This window comes from Tachyglossus aculeatus, chromosome X1 (genome assembly GCF_015852505.1).
Source record: "Tachyglossus aculeatus isolate mTacAcu1 chromosome X1, mTacAcu1.pri, whole genome shotgun sequence".
Taxonomy (NCBI): domain Eukaryota; kingdom Metazoa; phylum Chordata; class Mammalia; order Monotremata; family Tachyglossidae; genus Tachyglossus; species Tachyglossus aculeatus.
In genome coordinates this window covers 14,897,699-14,925,391 of record NC_052101.1, presented here as the reverse complement: position 1 = coordinate 14,925,391, position 27,693 = coordinate 14,897,699, and the positions used below count along the sequence as shown (strand labels likewise).

General features: G+C 44.8%; 1 protein-coding gene across 1 annotated transcript in view; it reads right to left on the bottom strand.

The window, feature by feature from the left end:
- The window catches only part of CRIM1 (cysteine rich transmembrane BMP regulator 1), a 227,383-nt gene that overhangs the window by 77,159 nt on the left and 122,531 nt on the right, over positions 1–27,693 (bottom strand). The window contains exons 6-7 of the mRNA XM_038771661.1: positions 25,425–25,667; positions 22,696–22,816 (exon numbers count right to left, since the gene is read on the bottom strand). Of these exons, the coding sequence (XP_038627589.1) occupies positions 22,696–22,816; positions 25,425–25,667 (364 nt within the window). The remainder of the gene's footprint in view (positions 1–22,695; positions 22,817–25,424; positions 25,668–27,693) is intronic.

Genomic DNA, 27,693 nt, shown 5'->3' with positions numbered 1-27,693 from the left:
TGTCCTGCTGGAATTGTGGTCAATCAATCAATTAATCAGTCATATTTATTGAATGCTTACTGTGTGCCGTACTAAGCGCCTAGGAGAGCACAAGACTATGGAGTTGGAAGACACGTTTTCTGCCCACAATAATAACTGTGGTATTTGTTAAGCACTTACTATGTATCAGACACTGTACTAAGTGTTGGAGTAGATAAAAATTTGTCAGGTAGGACAGAGTCCCTGTCCCGCATGGGGCTCACAGTCTTAATCCCTATTTTACAGATGAGGTGACATCTGTAACTTCATAGAGAAATGAAGTGCCTTGCCCAAGGTTACACAGCAGATAAGTGGCGGAGACGGGATTAGAACCCAGGGCCTTCGGATTCACGGGTCCATGTTCTATCCACTAAGCCACGCTGCTTCTCTGAGGAGCTTACAGTCTAAAGGACTTGGCTTAGCTTCCCAGGAGCCAAGGAGACATGAATGAATCCACTGCACAGGCCCACCCTGGAAAACACTATATTTCAGCCCACACTCACACCTCTCAAGTAGTGCCAACTAACATCCCTTCCAAGCCCAACACAGTTTGCAGTGAAGAGTCGTGGGAGAAGAGAGGCACGCAGACTACTCTGAATCCTTCCCAATTTGGCTTTGGGTTTGCCCTAGCCCGTTTCAAGGGGTTAGGACTTTTGGGAATCTACAGGCTGGATCTGACCCTCCAACCCTCTTCAGTAAACCTATAGCCTAGATGTAAATCTTCGTTAGCTACATTTTAATGTTTCTGTCACCATTTTATGCTTGTGTGCTTATCTGTGTCCCACCTCCACCCATCAGACTTCAGGGCTTTTTAGGGAAGGGACCAGATTCTGAATCACACCCCCTAGAATCAAGAGCGAGTCTTCACTTGTTGTAGACACTCCTACATATTGGTTAAATGAATTAATCCAAGTGGGACCCTTGTCCTCTCCAGTGGCTGACGGCTATTACCATTTCAGACTTTGGTTTCACCACAGGCTCATTGGACAGGCAACATAGCACAATCGTGAAGTCATTCGGCATTCCCTTGCAGTAAAGGTCTCGATCCACCTCCGAATTCTTCCCACCCACTTCCTGTCACCACATTCCCTGACACCTGAAACCAGAGGTCAGGAGCGGAAGGGCGGATGTCAGACAACACAATCAGGGATGACTGTGAAATATGGGTTTGGAGGAGACTTGATAAAGATCATCTGGTCCGCTCACGCTATTTACACAGGGCCATCCTACGTACAGCGTTGCTCATCCCACGGGTAAAAATCCCCTGAGAAAAATTTCACAACGTTGGTTAGTGAAACACTATAGGGCTTACTAGCACATATGCCTGAGAGTTCTAGTGTGCATTCTAATTCCTTCCAGCTCCAGTTTAAAGCACATCTCCTCTTGACCTATTACCTGGTCATATAGGTATTCCATTTCTTCCCCCCCCATCCCCCTCTCCATCCCCCCCATCTTACCTCCTTCCTTTCCCCACAGCACCTGTATATATGTATATATGTTTGTACATATTTATTACTCTATTTATTTACTTATTTTACTTGTACATATCTATTCTATTTATTTTATTTTGTTAGTATGTTTGGTTTTGTCTCCCCCTTTTAGACTGTGAGCCCACTGTTGGGTAGGGACTGTCTCTATATGTTGCCAATTTGTACTTCCCAAGCGCTTAGTACAGTGCTCTGCACACAGTAAGCGCTCAATAAATACGATTGACTGATTGATCACCCCGCCTGTACAATCTCTCTCTATATATTCTTGAAGCCCATCTAAAACCTCTTCAAATTCCTTTAGGCTAAATAATCTAGAGCATAGACTCTCCAGACCTACCAATAGCTCTTATGATTGTATTTTTACTCTTCTTGCCTGAATTCTCTTAGTTTTCTCAAGGCACTTGGGTTGCTGACCCACAAACTAGATAAATGTTTGATCAACACAACTCCTATATGCTGCTTTTCACAGTGGAACCTCAGGAGAAAAGAGGTGGGCCACAAGGAGAACTTCATGAAAATGAGAGAGAGAGAGAAAGAGAGAGACAGACAGACAGAGATAATTAAAGGTACCATCATTTTAAATTGCTCCTGGCCTAGTCAACAGGGTTTACTGTGATGAGCGCTATTTCCAGCACTTGACTGCCTCTCTTTCAGTGAACTCACCTATGTCATCTTTTCCATCTCTGTGCTCTATACCTCAGGGGAGGCCTGGGGAATACCAGCATTATAGCTGGGCTCCTGGTTAAACACTGGTTTAAGCACTGTGGCAGCTCTGGGTCTGGACCTTGTACTTCCCAAGCGCTTAGTACAGTGCTCTGCACACAGTAAGTGCTCAATAAATACGATTGATGATTGATGACCTCTCTCTAGGATGCTGGGGGGAGCTCTGGACCGAGTCATTCACCCAGATGATTCTAAATCTGACTGCAGGTCAGGGCTGGGAGGAGCAAAGTACTCCTTAAAGCAGCATGGCGGAGTGTTTAGGGCACGGGCCTGAGTCAGAAGGTCATAGGTTCTAATCCTGGCTCTGCAATTTGTCTGCTGTGTGACCTTGGACATGTCACTGCACTTCTCTGTGCCTCAGTTACCTCAGCTGTAAAATGGGGATTGAGGCTGGGAGCTCTATGTGGGACAGGGACTGCGTCCTACCCGATTTGCCTGTATCACCCCAGTGCTTAGTACAGTGACTGGCACCTAGTAAGAGCTTAATCAATACTGTAATAATAATAATCATAACAGGTCTTTAAGGGGTGATTTGGGGTCACAAGATCCCCTGGCAAGCCACTTCCAGGAGAAGTCCAAAGCTCCTGCACTTCCATTAATCAATCAATGGTACTTACTGAGCACTTATTGTGTGGAGAGCACTGTACTAAGTGCTTGGGAGAGTACAACAGAATCAGCAGACACACTCCAGGCCCACAACGAGTTTACTGTCCACTCTTGTGTCTCTGTGTGTTTTGGAAGTAGAGGTCAAAAATCAGATGAATGCATTTCTTTTACGAGCTCTTTACTAAGAGCCCCAGGGTCTAATACATTCCTTGGAATGAAGCCAGGTACCTTGGGAGCCTCACTAACTCCATCAGGATACTAGGAGAAAAGGCTCCATGTTTACTAAGTTTTTTCTAATGGTGTGTATGTGGTCAGGCGATTAGCAAAAAATCATATGAATATTGGTTACAGAGAGCAGAACTCGTTATGCTAAAGTTTAAATATGTTGAAAACACCTGGGAAAATGATTTTTTTGGAAGTCACAACACTTCTTGCTCATACAAATTTAACATAAGGTCCTATATAATATGTAATATTCAGAATAATGAGGTTTTCTGTTTTATAGACAAGCACTGTACTAGGCAGATAGATGATAATCAGGTTGGTCACAGCCCCTGGTCTCATGGGGCTCAATGACTAAGTAGGGGGGAGGACAGGCATTGACTCTCCATTTTAAAGGTGAGGAAACTGATGCACAGAGAAATTAAATGACTTGCCTTAAGTCACACACCAGTCAACTGGCAGAACCGGGACTAGAAACCAGGACCTCTGACTTCTAAACCTGTGCACCTTCTACTAAGCCACGCTGCTTTTTAGCCCTCTGAGAAAGCAGAGATACAATTTGCATGAACCAGTATGCAAGGAAGTCCATGAGGCCTCTTGACTCCACACGTGAGGCTAACTGGATTGGCAATCTGGTGGGAAAAATCAAGCCTCTAATATCATCATTAGTATTATCACGAACACGGCCATTATACACTGTTAATGAATTACCGCATAATGCAATCACAATTCCAGCAGGAGGGAATTAGCAAAGATGCTATCCCTCCTCTTGAAGGTAATGAATTTGGCCTAATGGACATCGGAATGCCCCTCTGAAATCCTTCCCCCTCCGTCTACTCCAGACCTCACCACTCTCCCCACCTTCAAGGCATTATTAAAGTCACATCCCCAAAAGGCCTCCCCCCAATTAAGCCCTCTTTCCCCTGGCTTGCTCTCCCTTCTGCGTCATCTATGCACTTGGATCTGTGAACTTTGGGCATTAGTCACCCACCCTAAGCCCCATGGCACTTAGGTACTTGTCTTTAAATTATGTATTCTAAATTATTTAATTATATTGTCTGTCTGACCCTCTAGACTTAGCTCGTTATGGGCAGGGAATGTGTCTACTAATACGGTTCTTTTGGTACTCTCCCACTTAGTACAGTGCTCTACACGTAGTAAGCACTCAATAAATACGATTGACTGACTGATTTACAAAGAACAGTGATTAGTCCTGCAGGAGCACTGCTGTTGGACCCCTTAAAAGACAATAAGCAACTGGGGCGTTTTCCCCGCCTGCTTGGCCTGTCTGAGCAGGACTGTAAGCTCGTCGTGGGCAGGGAATGTCTCTGTTTATTGTTGTATTGTACTCGTCCGAGCGCTTAGTACTCAGAAGACGTGCTCAATAAATGATTGAATGAATGCATCACTGAAGCGATGTGTACTTACGTCCTCTCTCCTACCCTCCATGCTCTCCTCACGACCTCCCAAAGCTCTGGAACGTGCTGGCAGGTCAGCAAGCCCAGAGCCAGAGAGGTATGCCTGACTGACATGAACCAGTGGTTGCATAATGCTTTGTATTTTTACCTAGCAACCATTGTTCATAAACTCTACGGTACTTGAGAAGCATGAATCGATTCTGACATTCCCTCCATAAAACAGGCCAGGAGGACTGTACCGTCCTCATTCTTACGAGAAAATAGGGCTGATGCAATTGTAATACGACAAGGCTAATAATAGTGGATCAATGACAACAGTTGAGGACTCTGACCATGAGCTTCAAAAGTTGATTAGAGGTTCTGGCTGGATCCATGTAGTCCCGGCCACCTATGGGGGAAGAGGCCATTCTTTCCTACTTCCACCGTGTTATTTGTTAAGCACTTACTCTGTGTCAAGCACTGGGGTAGTTACAAGCTTATCAGGTTGGACACAGTCCCTATCCCACATGGGTGGGGCTCACGGTCTTAATCCCCATTTTCCAGATGAGGTGACTGAGGCTGAGACGTGAAGCGACTTGCAGCACAGCAGACAAGTGGAGGATCCAGGATTAGAACTCAGGTTCTTCACACTCCCAGGCCAGTGTTCTAGGCACTAGCCCGTGCTGCTTCCAATGACTAATTCTCTTACAGATAGGGGAAGGAGTGGTGAATGTGGGGCAGTAGGGGAGACCTTCAGGGAGGTCGTGGGTTCAAATCCCAGCTCCGCTGTGTGCCTTTGGGCAAGTCACTTAACTTCTCTGTGCCTCACGTACCTCATCTGTAAAATGGGGATTAAGACTGTGAGCCCCCCGTGGGGACAACCTGATCACTTTGTAACCTCCCCAGTGCTTAGAACAGTGCTTTGCACGTAGTAAGCGCTTAACAAATGCCATCATTATTATTATTATTATTACTTAGGTACATGTCCTCCTTCCTTGACCACGGTTGTCATGGTAGCAGGCACAGTGGAGGGCTTCTTCAGTCAGTAGGTTGCTGAAGGGTTGGGGGGTTGTCCTTGCTCCAAGCAGCGCCTCTGCTGAATAGCAGATACCAGATCTGTGAATCTAGGGGGCTAAATACCATCTCCAAGTTCTAGTAATGACATTCAATAGTCTGAAATGATAAACTCCTCAAGGTCAGGGTCTGGGACTTCTGCTTCTGTTTGCGCCCAAGCAACCAGGAAGGTGGGCTGGCACGGCAGGGGCTTAGTCATTACTGTCACCATCATCGCTAACTTCAGCATTTACCATCTCCTAGTAATAGAAAGGAAAATTGTTAACCTTGCATTGACCACTGGGGAGGTATCCCAGGAGGATCGAGAAAATCTTTCTCCAGGTAGCACATTTGTTCCAAACTTAGAACAACCTCTCTGCGCTTCTTCCAAGTGGAAAATCACCGATGGTGGGTCTGAAACATTCATAGATTGGGGGTGGGAAGATGGGGGCCTTTGTTTCCATTCCCGTGGAGGTCTCTAGGTAATGTAGTCAGAATAATTGGGGAGCAAGAGTCCAGGCACAAAAGGAGCCTATTTCAAAAATTAAAATAAATTTCTTCCTTTCCAATTACTCATAAAACATAGGCTTGTTCAGAAAAAGGAGATTCAGCTCCAGTACAATTTGATGTACTGTCTTTACAGTAGACGTACATTATAGGAAATAGGCCCCAGCAGGAAGACAGATTGAAGGAGAGTCTAAAAGGAAGAAAAAAAATAAAGAAAAAGCCCAAACTGCAAAAGCCCCAAAGAAAGCAGATTTCCCACTGCAAAGGTAGAGCGTACCTGTCTCCGTTTCATTGTTGACTCAAGTGAACAGGCACTCTTTGTTCTGTCTGAATTCTAGGACCTTGAAGCAAAGGATTTCATTCCTCATGTTCCTCCCTCTCCATCCCAAACAAGACACTAATCCTCCAAAACATTTTACCCTCTCTTCCCCTCACCCACTTTGGCTAACTCTTTCCTGGGTCTTCTATTCACTCTCCCCCTCACTTTTTCTCTTTCCACAGACACCAACTGATCAGTGGTATCTATTGTGTGCTTACTATGTGCAGAGCACTAAATTAAATGCTTAGGAGAGTACGACAGAGTTAGCAGGCACATTCCTTACTTTCTGACCCTTGTGTATGTTGGGGGGGAGGGTGCCATTTACTTTCCTCTATTTCCTCTCACTTCACCATTCCCCAATTCATTCTAAACTTTGGCCTCCAATGCCGCTCAATGACCAATCATCCATAGTGGTCTGTTAACTGCCGACAACCACACGAGACAACACAGAGATGTGGTTCCTGTTGAATTACAGAATTACCTCGTTCAAACTGAAAGGAAAAAAGGTGTCAAAACAGAAATATCTTCCACTGTGTAGGTTTTTAGGTTATGGGTTCTTCTGATCTGTTTGCATGTGTGGGTATGTGTTTGTAAGAGAGAGTGAACACAAATAGCGATATATACATGTGCCCTTGGAGTTCACAGATGATACTATGGATAGTGAGAGTCTATCATTCGTTCATTCAATCGCATTTTTGAGCGCTTACTGTGTGCAGAGCACTGTACTAAGTGCATGGAAAGTACAAGTTGGCAAGCTATAGAGATGGTCCCTACCCAACAACAGGCTCACAGTCTAGAAGGGGGAGACAGACAACAAAACAAAACACGTGGACAGGTGTCAAGTCATCAGAATAAATAGAAATAAAGCTAGATGCACATCATTAACAAAATAAATAGAATAGTAAATATGTACAAGTAAAATAAACAGAGTAATAAATCTGTACAAACAGACATACAGGTATTGTGGGGAGGGGAAGGAGGTAGGGTGGGGAGGATGGGGAGGAGGAGAGGAAAAGGGGGCTCAGTCTGGGAAGGCCTCCTGGAGGAGGTGAGCTCTCAGTAGGGCTTTGAAGAGAGGATCATTCATTCAGTCACTCAATCGTATTTATTGAGCGCTTACTGTGTGCAGAGCAGTGTACTAAGTGCTTGGGAAGTACAAGTTGGCAACATATAGAGACGGTCCCTACTCAACAGCGGGCTCACAGTCTAGAAGGGGGAGACAGAGAACAAAACATATTAACAAAATAAAATAAACAGAATATGTACAAATAAAATAGAGTAATAAATACATACAAACATATATACAGGTGCTGTGGGGAAGGGAAGGAGGTAAGGCGGAGAGGATGAGGAGGGGGAAAGGAAGGAGGGGGCTCAGTCTGGGAAGGCTTCCTGGAGGAGGTGAGAGCTCAGTAGGACTTTGAAGGGAGGAAGAGCGCTAGCTTGGCGGATGTGTGGAGGGAAATCCCAGATCCAGGTGAGAGGGATGAGGGATTCTAGCAATCCCAGCTCCACGCCAAGTGGCACAACATTCTCCACTTCCTGCAGCTCCAAAGTCAAGAACCGTAGGCGAAGAGAATCGCTCCCACGCTCCTGGACATTTTGCACTTCCCCCCACTCAGTGTGGGTGGGTATTGCTGATAAGACCTATATGTGATATGCGGACAATCCCTTCTCCATCATGCAAGGGAACCGACTGTCGCTCACTGCGCTCTTCTATTTGTTCCCCACCGTGGCTAGTTTGCTTTTCTTCCTTTTCGTGGCACAGCCTTTCTGACGCCTCTGCTTTAAAGCAGCTACCCTGGTTCCTTTTGCTGCCTGACCTGCTGAGCTGTCTTCGGCCGCAGTCTCCCGACCATCCGCTAACAATATTGGGTCCAATACAAAAATGATGTTGGCAAGCTTAAAATTCTTCTTGGAAATACAGCGCTCACTGCTCCAAAGGAAATTTACAACCAGCCACATGATCAGTCTGGGATTGCAGGCAGAACCTGGGTGAAGCAATTGGTTAAGCAGCATGGACTAGTGGATACACTTACAGGTATACCTGTAAGCTTTACCTGTATATATATTTGTACATATTTATTACTCTATTTATTTAACTTGTACATATCTATTCTATTTATTTTATTTTGTTAGTATGTTTGGTTTTGTTCTCTGTCTCCCCCTTTTAGACTGTGAGCCCACTGTTGGATAGGGACTGTCTCTATATGTTGCCAACTTGTACTTCCCAAGCGCTCAGTACAGTGCTCTGCACACAGTAAGTGCTCAATAAATATGATTGATTGACTGATTGATTACAGGTCTGGAAGTTAGAAAGACCTGGGTTTTAATCCAGGCTCCGCCACTTGAGAAGCAGCGTGGCTCAGTGGAAAGAGCCCGGGCTTTGGAGTCAGAGGTCAGGGTTTCAAATCCCGGCTCCGCCAATTATCAGCTGTGTGACTTTGGGCAAGTCACTTAACTTCTCTGTGCCTCAGTTACCTCATCTGTAAAATGGGGATTAAGACTGTGAGCCCCCCGTGGGACAACCTGATCACCTTGTAACCTCCCCAGTGCTTAGAACAGTGAGTGCATTGCACACAGTAAGTGCTTAATAAATGCCATCATTATTATTATTACTCTGTGACCTTGAGCAAGTCACTTAAATTTCCCTGGGACTCAGTTACCTCAACTGTAAAATGACAATTAAGAGTATGAGCTCCACATGGGACACGGACTATGTCCAACCCGATTTGACTGTATCCATCCCAGAGCTTAGTACAGTGACAGGCACACAGGAAGCACTTAACAAATACCACAATTATTATTGTGCTAATGGCTTGCCTAGCTACACTTGCTCTCCCATCCTGACCAATCACACCCCTGCCCGGGCCCAGACAGCAGCAGGCAAGAAGGTGGGCGCCACGTTGTTAAGTGCCTACAAAACTATGAAGTTACAAAATCCATTTACAACCAGAGAGACTAGAGCGTAGCACACGTGCCATGCTGTAGTTATTGTCAGACTCCTACAGGGTCTGTCCACCTCGTGAGAAGCCCTGGGGGATTCTTCACTCGGAAACCTTCACCCCAGATGGCACGGCCCCAACAGCCACGCCCTTGCCACAGTGACGTGTTTGTCAGATGGTAAAATCAGGATTTGTGACTTTACAGAAACACCCAACTCTCCTCTTCTGGAAATCAGAAGTAACTCTCCTTATATTTAGGAATGGGTCTCCGAGGCACTGCTGGGGCAGAGATGATCTGTCTTTCGCTTTTAACTATGTAATCCTATCTGGTAGTGATTTAAATGTCTATCTCCCCCTCTAGGCTGTAGCTACCAGAGGGCAGATATCACAGATACTAATTCTGTCATGGTCTCCCAAGTGATGATGATGAAGATGGCATTTATTAAGCGCTTACTATGTGCAAAGCACTGTTCTAAGCACTGGGGAGGTTACAGCGTGATCAGGTTGTCCCATGGGGGCTCACAGTCTTCATCCCCATTTTACAGATGAGGGAACTGAGGCCTAGAGAAGTTAAGTGACTTGCCCAAAGTCACAAAGCTGACAACTGGCGGAGGCGGGATTTGAACCCATGACCTCTAACTCCAAAGCCCGTGCCCTTTGTGCTTAATATAGTGCTCCACGCAGAGTACATGCTCAATAAATACTACCGATTGACTGTGAAGTAACATCTTTCTCTTTTCCTGGCTCTGAACAATTCACCTTCCATCATGTGTATCCATATTTTCCTTCATTCTTTTATTCTCTCTGCTGCTCCCATAAAGCCTTTGCTTTCTGATACCCATTTTTTTAATGGCATTTGTTAAGCGCTTACTATGTGCCAAGCACTGTTCTAAGCGCTCCTCAGATGGGTCTTCAGGTTACTTTTCTATTCCTGCCTTCACTGCAGTCACTTAAATCCATCTGTCTGTGAAATATTCTGAATTTTCCAATTTCCTCATGTTTGCATACATTTCTAAAGTGGGCCCATTTGGACTTGGAAAAAAAACAAGAGACTACATTTTTAGAGCTGCTTAAGAATATACACTTGACCTCACTCCTGCCATAGAATAACTTCATTTTCACTTGAGTATAAGTTCCTTGAATGCAGGGTTCATGTCTACAAGTATTCTCCCAATACAATAGTACAGTGCTCTGCCCCAAGTAAACACTCAATAAATATCAATTAGTCACACTTATTGAATGCTTACTGTGTGCAGAGCACTTGGGAGAGGACAAAATGACAATACAACACAGTTGGTAGACATGTTCCCTTGCCATGACGAGCTTATAGTCTATAGTTTAACTTTTAAATTCAGTTTTCTGTCTGTATGTGTCTTTCTTCCTACTTTGAGGAGCAGGGAAACCATAAGAAACTCCCAATATGGGTGCTGATGACATATTTATACAAGTTTCTCAACTCATGCTATTTCCAACTAACTATTTCTATCTTTCTCTATATAGTTTAGTAAATTTAGATACCCGGGAGAAAGTAGCCTCTGGCAAAGAAGCAATGACTCCCTATTGTCCTGAGAATGAACCCGCTGGCCTTCACTCATCAGGAGAGCCATGGGTTGAAATTTGTACATTATGAATTTCAGAGCAAACCATCATTATAATAATTTACTAAAGTCACTCACTTTCTGCTCCAGGCAGCCCCCTTTTAATCTCCTGCTGGGATTCTGTTAACCCTGAAGGCAATTTGATCTGGTTCTGGTCAGATAAAAACTTATCAGCAGGATGGGGCCATTTAATTCCCAACAGGGATGCAAACATTCTGAATTTATGAGGCTATTGTCACTCTGAAATAGCTGCATCAAACCAGGCGGCAGAACAGGAATGATGGACTTTATTGGCCTTCAGCTTGGTCAGGGTAAAAGATGTCACAGACTCTCTGCTAAAGTGAAATCTCCAGATGGGGAAACCATCGATGTGGACCCTCAATCAATCATATTTATTGAGTGCTTACTGTGTGCAAAGCACTGTACCTAGTGCTTGGGAGAGTACAACAGACTCTTACACACTTCTTCCAATTATTTCCCCTATTGCAGGTGAGTTGCTTTGGACGGGAACTTTTATGGGAGAAGCTGGGTAAGGCTAACTACTTTCACAAGTGTAGGAAACAAAATTGGTTACATTCAGCCAAACCAACTTCCTTTTCCCAATCACTTCCTTCCCTCCATAATTCACCCTCCACTTCCTCTTAGTTCTAGGAACTTTCTTGAATTGGTAGTGGGTCCACAGTGAGGGCTGGCTCGGTTTCTTGCCTTGTCCATCGATTGAAAGCCGGTACAGGCAGATCTGTAGTGGTAACAGTATTTATGCTGTGTGCATTTCACTGTATTAAACACTGGGAGAGAATACACAGATGGGAATTAGACTTGTCTCTACCCCTCACGGGCACACAATCTAGCTGCTGAATGGTTCTGTCCGTCAACCCTTAAGTTATTACCTGATTCCTTCATTCATTCCTACTTACTGAGCGCTTACTGTGTGCAGAGCACTGTACTAAGTGCTTGGGAAGTACAAGTCGGCAACATATAGAGACGGTCCCGACCCAACAATGGGCTCACAGTCTACAAGGGATCTGACTGTACTCTATTTCAGTGCTTGGCATATAATGTTTAACAAATACTGTCATTATTATTATAATTAGTAATTACTGTATATGTAATTTATTATTTATATTAATGTTTGCCTCCCCCTCTAGACTGTAAGCTCACTGAGGGCAGGGAATGTGTCCGCCAATTCTGCAATTCTGTTGTACACTCCCAAGAGCTTAGTACGGTGCTCTGCACAAAGTAAGAACTCAATAAATAGCATTGATGATGATGATGATCTCTATTGTTCCTTAATATGGGGGGGTAGGGAGAAGGATCAGAAACAGGGACAATTTCCTGGCAAAGACTATAGGCTTAGTTACCCTCTCCTCTATTTGACCTATAACCGTCAACTTGTGGTGGCAATGCAGTGGAAGCTGGGGGTGTGGAGGGGGGGTCTGTAATTAATACTAGATGAAAATAAATAATGAATTGGACAATCAACAACCTGAATGTCCCAGGAGCTAATAAAAATAGATCCATTATGTTGCTAAAGTCGTAAAGAACATGGTATTTTAATATTTCAGCATTTTCAAGATAATGACTCATAAAACAAGATAAGGATTTGGGAATAAATTCTGGAAGAGAACAGGGCCAGTTGGTTAGTGACAGACTGGAGCCAAGAAAAGTCTTGGGAACTTGGCTTATGTTTTGAGGATTGCACATTAAAAGAAAAGTCCCAACTTCTTGAAACTGTACACTGCTACCTCACCCATTTCACATCAGCTTTTCTAAAACCTTTACCCCCACCCCCCCGCCCCCCGACAATATACCTTAGGACACAAAACAAATTACTGAAAGAATCTTATTCTGAAACTACTCAGAAAACTATGAATGAGTCAAATTAATAGAATAAAACCTCCCTCACCACTTGTACAGATCACGGCCCCCTAAGCTTGAGGTTACTGATGCTGTTTGGGCCGATTCCTTGTGTGTATAATAGTGAAAAAACTGATATACATCCATTATTCATTCCTGATGTTTCTTGGCAAATAGGTTGGCAGGGAGCAAATCTCAAGATCCAGTTCCTTAGGTAAAGAAGTTGTTGATAAACGAAAGAGAGGAGTTACTGGGAAACTTCATTTAATTTATTCATAAACAGCTTTAAGTATCTCCAAAGGCTCAATTCAAGCCTAGGTCATCTCGGGTCTGACAAACATTGCAACGTGCGTAAAATCTCTAGGTTCTTTTGGACCAGATAGAGTTGAGTCTGAAAGTCTCCAGGAAGATCGGGCAGCTCCCTTGAGCTTGAAAATTTAGGTTGGTTCTGTGGAGGGGCCTGGAGGATGACATTTGTTCCAGAATTCCAGGGCCACCAACAACTGACACAAGTATCTAATTTCAGAATTAACCTAAATTTTCAAACAGGCAGATTAATTTCAGAATTAACCTGCCTGCTTCTAAATCCTTGGATATTTGGGAAAGAGCCCTATTGCTCATTCTGAGCCAGGCCTCCCACTTGGACATCATATACCTCTGGGGTGAATCGGGGACCTGATCAGCTTCTGGTGGAAGTCGGAAAAAGAAAGAATCTTCATTAGAGAAGTAGCACGGCCTAGTGGATGGAGCCCGGGCTTGAGAGTCAGGTGGACTTGGGTTCTAATCCCAGCTCTGCCACTTGTCTGCTGTATGCCCTTAGGTAAGCTATTTCACTTCTCTGTGACTCAGTTACCTCACCTGAAAAATGGGGATTAAGACCGTGAGACTCATGTGGGACATGGACTGTGCTTCGGATAGTGCCTGGCACACAGTAAGTGCATAACAGACGACATTCACCTCTGTATGTTTTATTGTTCATTAACCCCTCAAGGAAACTGAGGAGTGAAGCAGAGTAGATTTCACCTCCCAAACCAACCTGGTTGCCTGTCAGCTGCTGAGGTAGCAGCTCAACTATGTAAAGCACGGGACATTTGGGATTCAAGCCATATCAGGCTTTTCTCTCCTACACCATGCTGATTTCACGCCACGACAGGAAGAGATAGCAGGAAAAATAATCCACAAGAGGTCATTACATCACTAATGTTATGCCACCCTCTGAGCCCTCCTCAAAAATCTCCAGTGGTTGCCTGTCAACCTACGAATCAAGCACAAAGTCCTCACTCTCGGCTTCAAGGCTGTCCATCACCTCGCCCCCTCCTACCTCACCTCCCTTCTCTCCTTCTACAGCCCAGCCCAAAACCCTCCGCTCCTCTGCTGCTAACCTCCTCAATGTACCCTGTTCTCACCTGTTCCGCTGTTGACCCCCGGCCCACGTCCTTCCCCTGCCCTGGAATGCCCTCCCTCCATACATCCGCCAAGCTAGCTCTCTTCCTCCCTTCAAATCCCTACTGAGAGCTTACTTCCTCCAGAAGGTCTTCCCAGACTGAGCCCCCTTTTTCCTTTCCTCCTGCCCATCCCCCCCCGCCCTACTTCCTTCCCTTCCCCACAGCACTTGCATATATTTGTACAGAATTATTACTCTATTGTACTTGTACATATTTACTATTCTATTTATTTTGTTAATGATGTGCATATAGCTTGAATTCTATTTGTTCTGACGATTTTGACACGTCTCCTTGTTTTATTTTGTTGTCTGTCTCCCCCTTCTAGACTGTGAGCCCGTTGCTGGGTAGGGACCGTCTCTATATGTTGCCGACTTGTACTTCCCAAGCGCTTAGAATAGTGCTCTGCACACAGTAAGTGCTCAATAAATACGATTGAATGAATGATGTATATGGCTGGAAAACAGCATCGATTATACTTATCCTGGGAAAGGGTGGTCTGAAAGTGAACACGGAAGATTACTGTTCAATAGGTCTTTTCAAGCTGGACAATTTTTGGCTTTTCACTGGATCAAAGAGGTCAGGTGAGAGAGGGCAGTGGCTGTGCTATGGGTTTGAAGGATTAGGCGTGTTTGGGAATGGTTATTTTGTTCCAGGGAAAGTTGAGCTTATATCCTTCAGGTGACTCCCTAAAGCCTGACACGGGAATTATCTCCTTGAGAAGCAGCAAATTTCAGCTGTGGGCCGCTATCTCGGAGACTTGAGGGAAGGCACGAGAAGAATGCTGGGAGATGCAGGGTTGGGCCATTCCGGGCTTCTGTTCCCCACAGGCGGCTCCAGATTTTCAAGGGGCAGTTTCCTCTGCAGCCCGTTTATTAGCTTTTTTCACTGTCTGAAAGCTCCACTCCCTGGGTGTGTGGGGAAGGGAGATTGCGTTTACTGGATTCTTGAGGAAGAGGGAGTTCCAAAGATAACGGAGCTGCCTAAACGATTCTTACTGCTAATGTGGTATTTGAGAGGCCCCCAAATCAGCCTGGCTAAATCAGTCAATCATACTTGTTGAGCGCCTGCTACGGCTACACTGCGATTTCTAAAGGAGGAGAGGAGCAGAAACCTCCTGCTGAAGGGAAAGAAAGCTTAATCACACGGCTAATCCAAATTCTCTCAGGAGAAGGTCAACGGGTGGCCCATTTCCAGCATCCCGCTGAATTTCTTGGTTGAGAAATATAAACCTAAATGTAATTATTTTTGGTCAAGTATACCGTTTTCACATGGTCTTAATCCAGTCCTCGATATTAGAAAATGACATCCTACACTGGCCTGGAAGATTAAAAGTCACTTGGGGGCCAGGAATATGCGTGGTCTAGTGGATAGAGCATGGACCTCCGAGTCAGAAGGACTGGGTTCTAAACCCTGCTCCGCCGTTTGTCTGCTGCGTGACCTTGGGCAAGTCACTTAACTTCTCTGTGTCTCAGTTCCCTCATCTGTAAAACAGGGGTTAAGACTATGAGCCCTATGAGGGACAGGGACTGCGTCCAACCCGATTAGCTTGTATCTACCCCAGGATTTAGAACAGTGCCCGGCACAAAGTAAATGCTTAACAAATGCCACAATTAGTTGTTGGGTAGGGACCATCTCTATATGTTGCCAACTTGTACTTCTCAAGCGCTTAGTACAGTGCTCTGCACACAGTAAGTGCTCAATAAATACGATTGAGTGAATAATATATGTCTACCGACTCTGTTGTAGTGTATGCTTACGATGTGAGCCCCTTCCTTCCTCTCCCCCTCGTCCCCCTCTCTATCCCCCACATCTTACCTCCTTCCCTTCCCCACAGCACCTGTATATGTGTATATATGTTTGTACATATTTATTGCTCTATTTATTTATTTATTTTACTTGTACATATCTATTCTATTTATTTTATTTTGTTAGTATGTTTGGTTTTGTTCTCTGTCTCCCCCTTTTAGACTGTGAGCCCACTGCTGGGAAGGGACTGTCTCTATATGTTGCCAATTTGTACTTCCCAAGTGCTTAGTACAGCGCTTTGCACACATTAAGAACTCAATAAATACGATTGATTGATTAACAAATATCATAATTATAATTATTATTATTACTCTCCCAAGGCCTTAATACAGTGCCCTGCTCTACTACTGACTGATCAATCTTGCCTACTTTGATATGCAGAAATACAACAGACCTAAGCTCAAGACTTGCAAGTTTCTCTGGTTCTTGTTTTAACTTTTTCTGCACAGGAGGAGGAACTTCCACGGACAGGAATGGTCGTGTCTCCAGTAGGCAATCCTCATTTTCCACTTCTAAGCCCTGATCAGAAGCCCTCTGTAAAATCCACATTCATCAGTGCCTACCCTCACCCGCTTCAGGTGAGGCTTCTGCTTCTAGAGAAACAGCATGGCGTAGTGGAAAGAGCCCAAGCTTTGGAGTCAGAGATCATGGGTTCAAATCCCTGCTCTGCCATTTGTCAGCTGGGTGACTTTGGGCAAGTCACTTCACTTCTCTGGGCCTCAGTTCCCTCATCTGTAAAATGGGGATGAAGACTGTGAGCCTCCTGTGGGACAACCTGATCACCCTGTAACCTCCCCAGTGCTTAGAACAGTGCTTTGCACATAGTACGTGCTTAATAAATGCCATCATTATTATTATGAGCCTGGGAGTTAGATGGTTGTGGGTTCTAATTCCGACTGCCATTTGTCTGCTGTGTGACTTTGGGCAAGTTACTTCACTTCTCTGTGCCTAAGTTTCCTCATCTGTAAAATGGGGACTGAGGCTGTGAGTCCCATGTGGGACAGTGACTATGTTCCACCCAATCTGCTTGCATTCACTCCAGCGCTTAGTACAGTGCCTGATACACAGTTAAGTGCTTAACCAATACCACAGTTATTATTATTATTATTATTATTATTCTGCTCAAGGGAATTGCTGGTATCAGCTGAACTGTCTCAATGACTGACGGAAGAAAAGGAACGGAATGGTCCAGAGTAGTCCCATCTCTGAGAAACACGAGAAGGAACTTGGGAAAGATGACATGATAGTCTTAAATTAATAGTGATGGTATTTGTTAAGTGCTTTGTGCCAGGCACTATACTAAATCCTGGGGTGGATACAAGCAAAATCGGGTTGGACCCAGTCCCTGTTCCATGTGGGGCACACGGTCTCAATCCCTATTTTACAGATGCGGTAACTGAGTAACTGACACACAGAGAAGTGAAGGGACTCATCCAAGGTCACACATCAGACAAGTGACGAAGCCGGAATTAGAACCCGTGATCGACTGACTGCCAAGCCCATGCTCTATCCACTACGCCATGCTGTTTCTCAAGATCTCAAGCTGACTGAAGAAGGGACAGAGGGACGCAGGGAAGGGCGAGGAAAAGTCAATAGAAGAGATGAACAAGGGCATCCGAGAAATGGAGCAGAGTCTCTAGAGGTGGAGGAGGTGACGGAGAGTTAAGGAAGTAGTTGAAACCACAGGCCAGCTGTGTGACCTAGAGGCATCAAGGGAGGGGACTGGAAAGCGAGGTTGACAGATGATCAGAGCAGCTGGAGATTCACACAGAGTAGCAGTAATAGCCATGAGATTGCCAAAACCACACACTGTGTACACAGGGCAGTCTCAGTGACAAAGACTCACAGCCTGCCTTTGGTTTCCAAGCAGGACTTCCCTTATCCCTCCCCAGACAGTTGGGATGAGTGGGAGAGAGCTGCCTATTCAATCTCTGAGGGGAGCAGGAGATACAGCTGCCCGTGAAACTGTATTCGAGTCTCCCAAACCTCATATCCTTGAATCTCAGAGTGGGTTCCTGTTGTTGTAGTTGAGTCACTTCCTCTTCGAATGCCCTTGTAAATAAGGTCCAGCTGGTCAACACTTCACAAACTTCAAAAATGCAACATCGATATCTTTTTTCCTCTCCAGAATAAAGAATTGAAATTCCTTTAACCTTGTCTCCTAGATCCCTTCTTTCAACCTTTTAAATCATTTCGGTTCCTCTTCTATGGATCCTCTCCAAGTTCCTTATATCCCTTTTAAGTTAAGCTGAAGGGCATTGGCAAGTAGCTATATAATGCCATTCAGGGGATATTCTGCATCCTTTTTCTAGCCCAGAGCTTAGTACAGCGCTTGGCACTCAGAAATCGCTTAACGAGTACAAGCAGGAAGATCACTTTAGAGTGCTCCCATTTACGGTAGTCTTGTAAAGTAAAATTCAAAATACATGCCCACTCTTTTTTTTTTTAAGAGGTGATATCGCTCATGTGTTTGAATATTGGGACACCCTAAGACTTCTGGATCTTTTCTGGATTCTCCCTCAGTTGGCGTTTTTTTCCGCCAAATCCAGACAGAGGGACAAAAATCTCACTACTGATTCATCGTCTCTGAACAGGGGCTTTTGGTTAGAAATACAAACTTTCCAAGGGCATCTGCTACCTTTATGCTGGGCTCCTGACAACATGTACTCTGGGAAGACCTGAAACAAAGCAGCAGTAGTACCAAGTTAGAAAAGCAATCGCCCCTATACTGGCCACCACTGCCACCTCCTCCAAGGAGAGAGAGAAAGAGAGAGAGAGAGAATCAATAAACCATATTTATTGAGTGTTACTGTGTGCACAACACTGTACTCAAGTGCTTGGGAGAGCACAACAGCAATATAACAGACACATTCAGATAGAGAGAGAGAGTGTGTGTTTGTGTGTGGGTGTAGAGACAGAGAGAATGGGGGCTGGATGTGCGACAGGCATCTGAATTTTCAAGAATACAGTGTCAAAAAAGTGCTGAAAAATCACTGAGCTCTACTGAACTGAGGTTTTTACACGTTTAGACAGCTCTGTTTAATGGTACCCAGGACACAACTTTCCCATATTCATCATCTTACCTTCCTAAGAGGAGAACAAAATCCTTAAGAATCTATAACTGCAGAGACTCTAAAGAGTTGCAGTGTTGTCCAGTGAGAAGCAGCACGGCTTAGTGGCAAGAGCCCGGGTTTGGAAGTCAGAGGACATGAGTTCTAATCCCAGCTCCACCACTTGTCTGCTGTGTGACCTTGGGCAAGTCACTTAACTTTTCTGGGCCTCAGTTCCCCCATCTGTAAAATGGGGATGAAGACTGTGAGCTCCACGTGGGACAACCTGATTACCTTGTATCTACCCCAGCACTTAAAACATTGCTTGGCACATAGTAAGCACTTAACATTATTATTATTATTATTATTATTATTATGATGTATGGGCCTGGAAAGCAGAAGGACGTGGGTTCTAATCCCAGCGCTGCTGCTTGTCTGCTGTGTGACCTTGGGCAAGTCGGTTAACTTCTCTGTACCTCAGCTACCTCAGATTAAGACTCAGAGCCCCATGTGGGACAAGGACTGTGTCCAACCCAATTTGCTTGCATCCATCCCAGTGCTTAGTATAGTACAGTACCCCGGCTCTGCCACTTATCGGGTGTGTGACTTTGGGCAAGTCATTTAACTTCTCTGTGCCTCAGTTACCTCATCTGTAAAATGGGGATTAAGATTGTGAGCCCCACATGGGACAACCTGATCACCTTATATCTCCCCAGTGCTTAGAATAGTGCTTTGCATATAATGAATGCTTAATAAATACCATCATTATTATTATTATTACATGGCACTGTACATGGTACTCAACAAATGCCACCATTGTTACACAATTTAATTTGTTGTATTTAAACAGTTTCTAAGCACTGGGGTCAATATAAGGAGATCGGACACAGTCCATTCCCACATAGGCCTCATAGTCTAGGGAAGGAGACAGAACAGGTATTGAGTCCCCATTTTATAAATGAGAAACTAAGGCACAGAAAAGTTAAGTGACTTATCATCATCATCATCAATCATATTTATTGAGCGCTTACTATGTGCAGAGCACTGTACTAAGCGCTTGGGAAGTACAAATTGGCAACATATAGAGACAGTCCCTACCCAACAGTGGGCTCACAGTCTAAAAGGGGGAGACAGAGAACAAAACCAAACATACTAACAAAATAGAATAAATAGAATAGATATGTACAAATAAAATAAATAAATAAATAAATAGAGTAAAAAATATGTACAAACATATATACATATATACAGGTGCTGTGGGGAAGGGAAGGAGGTAAGGTGGAGGGGATGGAGAGGGGGACGAGGGGGAGAGGAAAGAAGGGGCTCAGTCTGGGAAGGCCTCCTGGAGGAGGTGAGCTCTCAGCAGGGCCTTGAAGGGAGGAAGAGAGCTAGCTTGGCGGATGGGCAGTGGGAGGGCATTCCAGGCCCGGGGGATGACGTGGGCCGGGGGTCGATGGCGGGACAGGCGAGAGCGAGGTACAGTGAGGAGATCAGCGGTGGAGGAGCGGAGGCTGCGGACTGGGCTGTAGAAGGAGAGAAGGGAGGTGAGGTAGGAGGGGGCGAGGTGATGGACAGCCTTGAAGCCCAGGGTGAGGAGTTTCTGCCTGGTCAAGGTCCAAGGTCACTCACCAAGCAAGTGGTGGAACCAGGATTAGAGCCCAGTTCCTCTGATTTCCAGGCCTGTACTCTTCCCACTAAGCCACGCTGCTTCCAAGCCTGGACTGATTTTTAACAGTATGGGTCCTGCTATTCTATTTTGAAGTCTATGCAGGGATATCAAGTGGCTGAATTCGATAAGGCACATCCTGTACTGGCCCTATCCTCTTCTCCTGATAAAGAATAAAACGTCTCTGAAAGGAGAATTGGTTTTCTTGGTAAATGAGTGGAAGAAATGCAAGACCACTGATCCTGATAAATCCTATTTCATCTATTATGATCCACGTAACATACAGGGCAAGTTGATAAAGTTGGATCCAACAGAATCTTGGTTATGTTCCAGCTCTAAGTACATGCTGAACTTCCACAAACCTAAGATAATTTATTTCAGGAATTTAGGAGGGAGATGGGTGGGATCCAAACAAATCACGGAACACCTCATCAATGAAATCAGCCCTAATTAAAAGGGACACTACCTGCTATCCACCCTAAATATTCCTGACAAAAAATGGCACCACCACGGGAGAGGCAGTGTGGCCTAGTGGAAAGAGCGCAGACCTGTGAGTCAGAGGACCTGGGGTCTACTCACACCAGCTGCTTGCTGTGTGACCTTGGACAAATCATTTCACTTCTCTGTGCCTCAGTTACCTCATCTGCAAAATGGGGATTAAGATTGTGAGCTCAATTGTGGATATGGACTGTGCCCAACCTGATTATTTGGTATCTACCCCAGTGTCTGGCATGTAGTAATCATTTTAAACATACCATAATGCTCCCCCCTCAAAAAAACCCCTCAAATACCACCTCACTGCTCTTGTTCAGCAATTATTAAAATTTAAAGAAAAGATGGGGAAGTCCCCGTTGTCAAGAAAAGGAATAATAGTTTGTCGATCACGTTTTAACACAGCAGACCACGGAGTCAGTGTGTTCTGTGTGTTGTTTAGCACATTAATGGGATTCAAAAACATCAACAAATTTTCTTTCACGCTGAAGCAACAACCACTGTTTTCTCCTTCATGCCAGGGGTCAGCTTCACTGAATATTGCCTGAAAGCTCTTTGTAGGAAGGGAATGAGTCTGTTTATTGTTATATTGTACTCTCCCAAGTGCTTAGTACAGTGCTGTGCGCACAGTAAACACTCAATAAATACAACGGAATGATAATGCTAGACCCTAGAATCTCCCTTTAGTCACAAACTGGATTTTGGGAAGTCTTCCAGCTCTTCCATTCTCAACTTAAAACGTGAAAGGTCTCAAACTCCTAATGAATTGTACTAGTTCTCAAAAAAATTTCTACTTTCAAGAGAATTATAGTCAAAGCATACACACAGTTCAATGGACACAACAATTTAGCTGCACGTACATGTGTACAAGTCAATTTCAAAGTTCTTGGTTTCTCAAAGTACAGACCCACTCCTCATATAGTATTGGAGAACAGTAATGAGTAGCAACTTCATTAAATCCTTGGATCACCTATGAAATTATGGAGTATGTATGTTCAAAACCACATCTAAATATATATATAGCCTCCCAGACGCCTCCCCTAACTAAGCCCTCATTTCCTTTTCACCTACTCCCTTCTGCGTCTCTCTAATTTGCTCCCTCAGTCTGTCTTCCTCTCTAGACTGTAAGCTCACTGTGGGCAGGGAATGTGTCTGTCATATTATACCCTCCCAAACACATAGCACAGGACTCTGCACACAGTAAAAGTGCAATAAATATGATTGATTAATTGACATAAATATCTCCCCAAGAAAAATAGACAAATTACATGTTTGCAGGGAAGAAAACACGTGGGGAATTGTCCTGTCTTTGTCCCCCCAGACCATACGCTCGTTGTGGGCAAGAACATGTCAACCGATTCTGTCATATTGTACTCTCTCAAGCGCTTAGTATAGCGCTCTGCATATAGGAAGCGTTCAATAAATATGAGTGATGGATTGATTCAGATTTGAATAGCGCTATCTCTGAGACAAGGGGGAAAATGTAAAAAAGCAACACACAAACCTCGTTGGGAGGGCACAGCAGCCATCCGCTGTCAGTCTAACTTGGGTTTCGTAGCTATCCAGGGGACAAACAACCTGCTGGATGGTCGGACACTCCACCGTGCTGCAGTCGACGCTGAAAACTTAAAAAAGGGAAACACAAAGATGAAGCCCTTGGAGTAGTGCAGCTCCTCACCCGTTTAAAACGTCATATATCACGATCCCCAAGTCAAATGCCCACTCTCCCACCTCCTCGTTTCAGCCTATTGTGTGTCTACTTGCCTGCTGTATAACCTTGGGCCAGTCAGTTGTCTGGGCCTCACTTACCTCATCTGTAAAACTGGGTTTACGACTGTGGGACATGGACATACAACCCAATTAGCTTGTATCCACCCCAGTGCTTAGAACAGGGCCTGGCAAATAGAAACGTTTAACAAGTATGACAAAAAAGTCTCTCCACCTACTTCTTGCACTGGCACTTTTTGAATAATCAATATTATGAAGTCAGACTGTAGTTTTGAATCCTTGGAAGGGAAGCAAGGCAGAAGTGCATTCACAGAGAAATTTCCCTAGGATAAGTTTCTCTGATGTTAGGGAGTATGAAAGGAACTTTGGGAAAGGCTGGGACAAAGCTCCAGGTATTCCTGGGAAGCAATGTCCCAGGCGGAGTACATGCCCACTGGGAATTGCACACAGTATGCGGGGAAGCAGTGTGGCCTAGTGGATAGAGCATGGGTCTGGGAGTGAGAAGGTCAGGGGTTCTAATCCCGGTTCCGCCACCTGTCTGCTGTGTGGCCTTGGGCAAGTCACTTCACTGCGCTTCAGTTACCTCATCTGTAAAATGGGGACTAAGACTGTGAGCCCTTTGTGGAACAGGGACTGCGTCCAACCTGATTTGCTTGTAATAATAATAATAATAATAATAATGATGACATTTGTTAAGCGCTTACTATGTGCCAAGCACTGTTCTAAGCGCTGGGGAAAATACAGGGTAATCAGGTTGTCCCACGTGGGGCTCACAGTCTTCGTCCCCATTTTACAGATGAGGTAACAGACACAGAGAAGTTAAGTGACTTGCCCAAAGTCACTCAGCTCACAAGTGGAAGAGTCAGGATTAGAACTCACGACCTATGACTCCCAAGCCCGTGCTCTTTCCACTAAGCCAGGCTGCTTCTCACACAATAATAATAATAATAATAATGATGGTGTTTGTTAAGCGCTTACTATATGCAAAGCACTGTTCTAAGCGCTGGGGAGGTTACAAGGTGATCAGGTTGTCCCATGGGGGGCTCACAGTTTTAATCCCCATTTTACAGATGAGGCACAGAGAAGTTAAGTGACTTGCCCAAAGTCACAAACCTGACGGTTGGCAGAGCCAGGATTTGAACCCATGACCTCTGACTCCAAAGCCCGTGCTCTTTCCACCAGTGCTTAGTGCTGTGCCTGGCACATAATAAGTGCTTAACAAAACACCATAATTATTATAAATACAATTGAGTGAATGAACACCTGATGCTTTGGAGCACCAAATCCAAAAGTGGGGCTGCTTTGGGAGCCACACCAGAAGTATGCCCATAGGAGCAAGCTTAGCCATAGTTTTTATTTTATTTTCTTATACTCTTTGCTAAGCGCTCACTATGTGTCCAACACTGTTCAAATCACTGGGGCAACTACAGGTTAATTAGGTTGGACACAATCCCTGCCCCACCTGGGGCTCACAGTCTAAGTTGGAGGGAGAACAGGAATTAATCCCCATTTTACAGTTGAGGAAACTGAGGAACGGAGAAGAAAAGGGACTTGCCCAAGGTCAGAGGCAGCAAGCAACTGGCAGAGCCGGGATTAGAACCCACGTCCTCTGATTCACAGGCCAATGCTCTTTCCCCTCGGCCACGCTACCTCTGCAGTGTATGGATCAAAGGACGGAGGATAGGCCCACTTCCAAAACAAATGGATGTTTGGGCAGCCTCCTTGTTATCCCCCCACCCCACATCCAGTTTTTCCTCTGCAGAGAGGAGTGAGATAATGAAGACATGGGCACATCGTAGAGAGATTTAAATCCAAATGTGGTAAGTTTGAATGCAATGTGGAAAATGACATGTAAGGCCTGGAGCAGACTTTGTGGGGGGAAGTACGTAGACAAGGTAATGGAAATGATTTTGCCCATTATTTATGCTTACCTGGTAGGAAGATAAGCTGGATGAAGAGGGTACATAATAAGGAGGTCACACCACGCCAGGTAGAAGATGAGCAAAACACAAACAAGGGGTTTTGGTGTAGGGATGGAGTGTAGAAATGTTGTGAAGGAAGAAGTGGGAGCAGATCATAACAGCTCTGATGTTGGGAAACCTCTTTCCCAAAGTGAAAGTTCTTGGGATACAAAGGAGATGGTGTTTCCTTTCAAAAGAAAGGGACATTTGGGTTCCACAATGAATTATCCATCAATATGGACCCCAAAATGCTACCTGCCAGTTTCAAAGCAACAAAGGAAGTTATTATTAATGTGCTCTGATGGATCATTTTATCATTCAATAAAAAGAAATTGAAATTCAGTGCCTTTAAGTGCCAGCCCTGAATTTTTCAGAGGAAAGGGCCTCCCGTATAGAACATTAGAAACATCACCAAACCTGCAGCGAAAAGTTTTCACGCGCTTGCCCGTCGAGTAAACTTCTCAGAACCAAAATGCACCACTCCAATGAGCTCCCCTGCTAAAGCAGATTTTTATAACTTGCAAGAGGCGAGAAAACAAGATACCTGGTTTGCATTCATAAAGGTCACAGCACTCTCCCGGCTTCCCTGATGCTTTGGACACCAAGATGTTCAGGTACCCGGGCTGGCAAACTTTCCTCAAGCAGCCCGCCGGGTTGCACACGCAACGGCTCGGTAACGGACAGCATTCGCCGGGTGGGGCATAGCCTTCGATGAGAATGGAGTCCTCCGGGCAGCGGGGAGAAAACTGGACTTCACAACGGGCTTTGGAACAGTCTGGCTTCTCTTCTGAAAAGGAGAATGCAGTCCATAATGGGTGGCGGCAAAACACTTGTTACTGAATGGGGCTCTTCAGAAACGCAGACCGCTCTTGATCACCCATGGCAACGGTGGTACTGATAGCGTGATTAAATGAAACCCACAGGAAAGCGCATGGGCCCGGGAGTTAGAGGACCTGCCGGCTGTGCGATCTTGGGCAAGTAACTTCACTTCTCTGTGCCTCAACTTCCTCATCTGTAAAGTGGGGATTACATTCCTATTCTCTCTCCCCAGTGAGACTCTGAGCCCTGTGTGGGAGATGGACCATGTCTTGGATCAATTCGAGCGTGTACAATAATAATAATGATAATGGAATTTGTTAAGCACTTACTGTTCTAAGTGCTGGGGAGGCTACAAGGTGATCAGGTTGTTCCACGTGAGGCTCACAGTCTAAATCCCCATTTTACAGATGAGGGAACTGAGGCCCAGAGAAGTTAACTGACTTGCCCAAAGTCACACAGCTGACAAGGGCAGATCTGGGACTGGAACTCAAGACCTCTGACTCCCAAACCTATGCTCCTTCCACTGAGCCACGCTGCTTCTATAGTGCTCGGCACATAGTAAGGTCTTAATAAGTACTGAGCCCCCTCCTTCCTCTCCCCCTACTCCCCCTCCCCATCCCCCCCCGCCTTACCTCCTCCCCACAGCACCTGTACAGTATATATGTATATATGTTTGTACATATTTATTGCTCTATTTATTTATTTATTTTACTTGTACATATTTATTCTATTTATTTTATTTGGTTTATATGTTTTGTTTTGTTGTCTGTCTCCCCCTTCTAGACTGTGAGTCTGCTGTTGGGTAGGGACCGACTCTATATGTTGCAAACTTGTACTTCCCAAGTGCTCTGCACACAGTAAGCGCTCAATAAACATGATTGAATGAATGAATGAATAAATACCACTATTATTATTATTACTACTACTAATAATAATTATAATCCAGCCATATTGTAGTCAATCTTTTTTGGAGCACCTCCTACCAAATCTTTCACCAGATCCCAGGTCTGCCAATAGCTGGCTGTGTGATGATGGATACCTCACTTAACCTCTCTGTGCCACAGGGGCCTGGCTCCATGGGGGCAATGGCCTCCACAGTTTTTGGAGATGGACTCCCTTTCTTGCTAATCCCAGCTCTCTGACAAAACCTGAGAATTTCTAAACAAGCTCTCACTGTGGGCAGGGAACCTATCTACCAACTATATTATACTGTACTCTCCCAAGTGCTTAGTACAGTGCTCTGCACACTGAGAGCACTCAATGAATATGTTTGATTAAGGGCAGTAAACACCCCAGATGGCAGCTTTTGGGCCTCAGAGTGAAGGCCTGCCCCATCCCAGTCCTAATCTCTCTTAGAATCTCTGCTCCCTTTTCACCCTTCTGCTCAAAATGAAAAATTGGCACCCAAAGTTCTTACTTCTCCCTATTTCTTTGATTGTGAGCCTCCCATTTCGGACTGTGCTCTGTACATACTAAAATCTCAATAAATACCATTGACTGATCTACCCAACTGCTTAGCAGAGTGTTTGGAACGGACAGTAGGAAGCAACACAATAAAAAAGATCCGAGTTTTCCCTTCTTTGCCCATCCTTGGGTGGCTGTACTGAAGCACGGATAAATCCCCCAAAATAAGTAAAGCAGAGGAAACTACAGCAGTGACCATCACATCCTGGATAAGAACGCTCGACTGGTTTTGGTGAGTAGCTATGCATTTTTTATTGAAATTCCTGTTTTCTCAACTTGAATTATTATGCAGAGCCTCACTCCTTTCAGGTTCTGGACCGATAGGCCTAAGTTGATTTGTCTAAAGGGCTTTTGGAAGGATGATTGAAAAAACAAGCAAGAAGACACATTTCCCACATGGGACAGGGACTGTGTCTGACCTGATTATCTTGTATCTACCCCAGCATCTAGTTCAGGGTAAGCGCTTAACAAATACCACTGTTATTATTACTATCAATGCCCTCTCATTTCTGAGGGTACAAGTACCATAA